The following is a 1,833-nucleotide window of genomic DNA, read 5'->3' on the forward strand; positions in this document are numbered from 1 at the left end:
AAACCTTTTACAAAAAGAACTACTCCGTAAGCCAGAAGTGTCAATTAACACAGAAACTGGGACATTAAAAGCTTTCATTATCTGCCCTATTTGCATGGAGGAAGAGGCACGTGACCCAACACTAACTGTGTATAAATCAAGAGAGAGATGGATCATAGAAAACTACAGGAGGCATATTGTCTCAAAACACAGTATAAAGACAACAATTCAACCCAAGCAGACTCTGAAGCATCATTTTTCACCTGTGAGATGTTTTTTAGATGGTATGGATAATTTTAACTTCTTTAAGTTATTCATTTATATCAATGTTGACCGTACTAAATCTGTTTTTTATTGCAGAGGAGACGTCCAACACTCAAGGAAGTCAAAATACCCCTGCCTTTAACCGTGGTTCTGAAGAAGCATGCTCTGGTTTAGAACACTTCGATGCCACGCAATCTGATTCGTCAAAACCAGTTACAGAAACCAATGCTCTCAATACCTCGCAATCTGTTGCTGCAATGAGCGCTGTATCTCCAGTCTCTTCTGTAGGTAAGAAAATAAGGTCATTGTAAAATCATGGTTGTTCCTTAGTATGTATTCTTACATGTGCAGTTACTTTTTACTGCTTGACACCATAGTTATAATAATCTATCTTTCTATAGAGTGTTGGGTATGATTGTATTGCTAATTCTTTTTTCTCTAACAGGTCTTGTGGCAGATTACAGTCTATCAGACTCGGAAGAAGAGATATCACCACCCATTAAAAAGAAACGAGTGGATTTTCTGGACGATAGCTATGATTCAATTGTAAATGAACAGAATGAGGATGACCCAAAACCAGGACAAGAACAAAATTTTCTCTAAATGGGGTTTCAAAGGGGGCAGCGAGACTCCAATCTTCTTTAATGCCTCAAAGTAAGTGGAAACAAGAAATATATTCAAGAAGTTTGAGGAACCAAAGATCCCTTTTGAGAGTTTCTACTAACCATTTCTGCATATCTAAGTACTTCCCAATTCTTAATAACAAAGAGAAATTAATAGCAGAAAATAAGGAATTGCAGTTTGCTTTGCATAAACTACTTGAAAAGTTTAAGAAGTTGTCTGATGTGGGAGGTACAAACTTTACTGAAGCTACGCCGTTTAACATGCTGGATTCCATAATGAAAACCGCTCTCCAAAACATGGGAAAAGATAAACATGGTTTTAGATACAAGAACAAGAATGTTGTCAAATTTGCAGCATATGTGTGTAACATGTCAAATGCTACTTTGTATGAAATCTTTCAGAAAAATCTAGGTTTTCCATCAAGATCAACTCTTCAACCTATTATGAAAGAAATTTCCTCTCCTATTACAGAAGGTGATTTCAGATGGAAAGAGTTGAGTAAATATCTGGATACGCATGGACTCCCAAGAGCAATATGGGTAGCAGAAGATGGAACAAGAATCGTATCAAGAATAGAGTATGATCCCAAGTCTAATCAAATCATAGGTTTTGTTCCTAAGCTTGGCTCTAATGGTTATCCCATTACTCAAATGTTTGACGCCACCTCTGCTGAAGTTATCAGGCATTACTTCGAAGCTCATTCCAAATCAAATTATGCCTATGTCATTATGGCACAGCCATTATCAGATGCAGTTCCTGCATTTTGCTTGTGTGTATTTGGAACCAACAACTGTTTTTCACATGAAGATGTCTTGCTGCGATGGAATACTATGGAAGTTGAAGCAGAATCTTACAACATAAAAATCTTAGGATTTTCATCTGATGCCGATACAAGACTGCTGAAAGCTATGAGAGCCAGAGCATTCCCTGAAACAACAGACAATGCTCTTGTGTGGGATGGATGGT

General features: G+C 37.3%; 1 protein-coding gene across 1 annotated transcript; it reads left to right on the top strand.

Annotated features, from left to right (window-relative positions):
* Positions 1–36: 36 nt before the first annotated feature.
* On the top strand, positions 37–846 carry LOC127749348 (uncharacterized). The gene is made up of 3 exons (XM_052267240.1): positions 37–263; positions 340–531; positions 689–846. The coding sequence occupies exons 1-3, from the start codon at positions 95–97 to the stop codon at positions 844–846; spliced, it is 519 nt and encodes a 172-aa protein (XP_052123200.1). The 5' UTR covers positions 37–94.
* The last annotated feature ends 987 nt before the right edge of the window (positions 847–1,833 follow it).

The sequence above is a fragment of the Frankliniella occidentalis genome, unplaced genomic scaffold (assembly GCF_000697945.3).
Source record: "Frankliniella occidentalis isolate FOCC.00 unplaced genomic scaffold, Focc_3.1 Scaffold48, whole genome shotgun sequence".
In the NCBI taxonomy this organism is placed as follows: Eukaryota; Metazoa; Arthropoda; class Insecta; order Thysanoptera; family Thripidae; genus Frankliniella; species Frankliniella occidentalis.

Bases quoted from the DNA above. Each gene is read 5' to 3' on its own strand.
- LOC127749348 (XM_052267240.1), top strand. From the start codon at position 95: ATGGAGGAAGAGGCACGTGACCCAACACTAACTGTGTATAAATCAAGA. The intron at 264-339 runs GTATGGATAATT...TTTTTATTGCAG, and splicing joins TGTGAGATGTTTTTTAGATG to AGGAGACGTCCAACACTCAA. The intron at 532-688 runs GTAAGAAAATAA...TTTCTCTAACAG, and splicing joins ATCTCCAGTCTCTTCTGTAG to GTCTTGTGGCAGATTACAGT.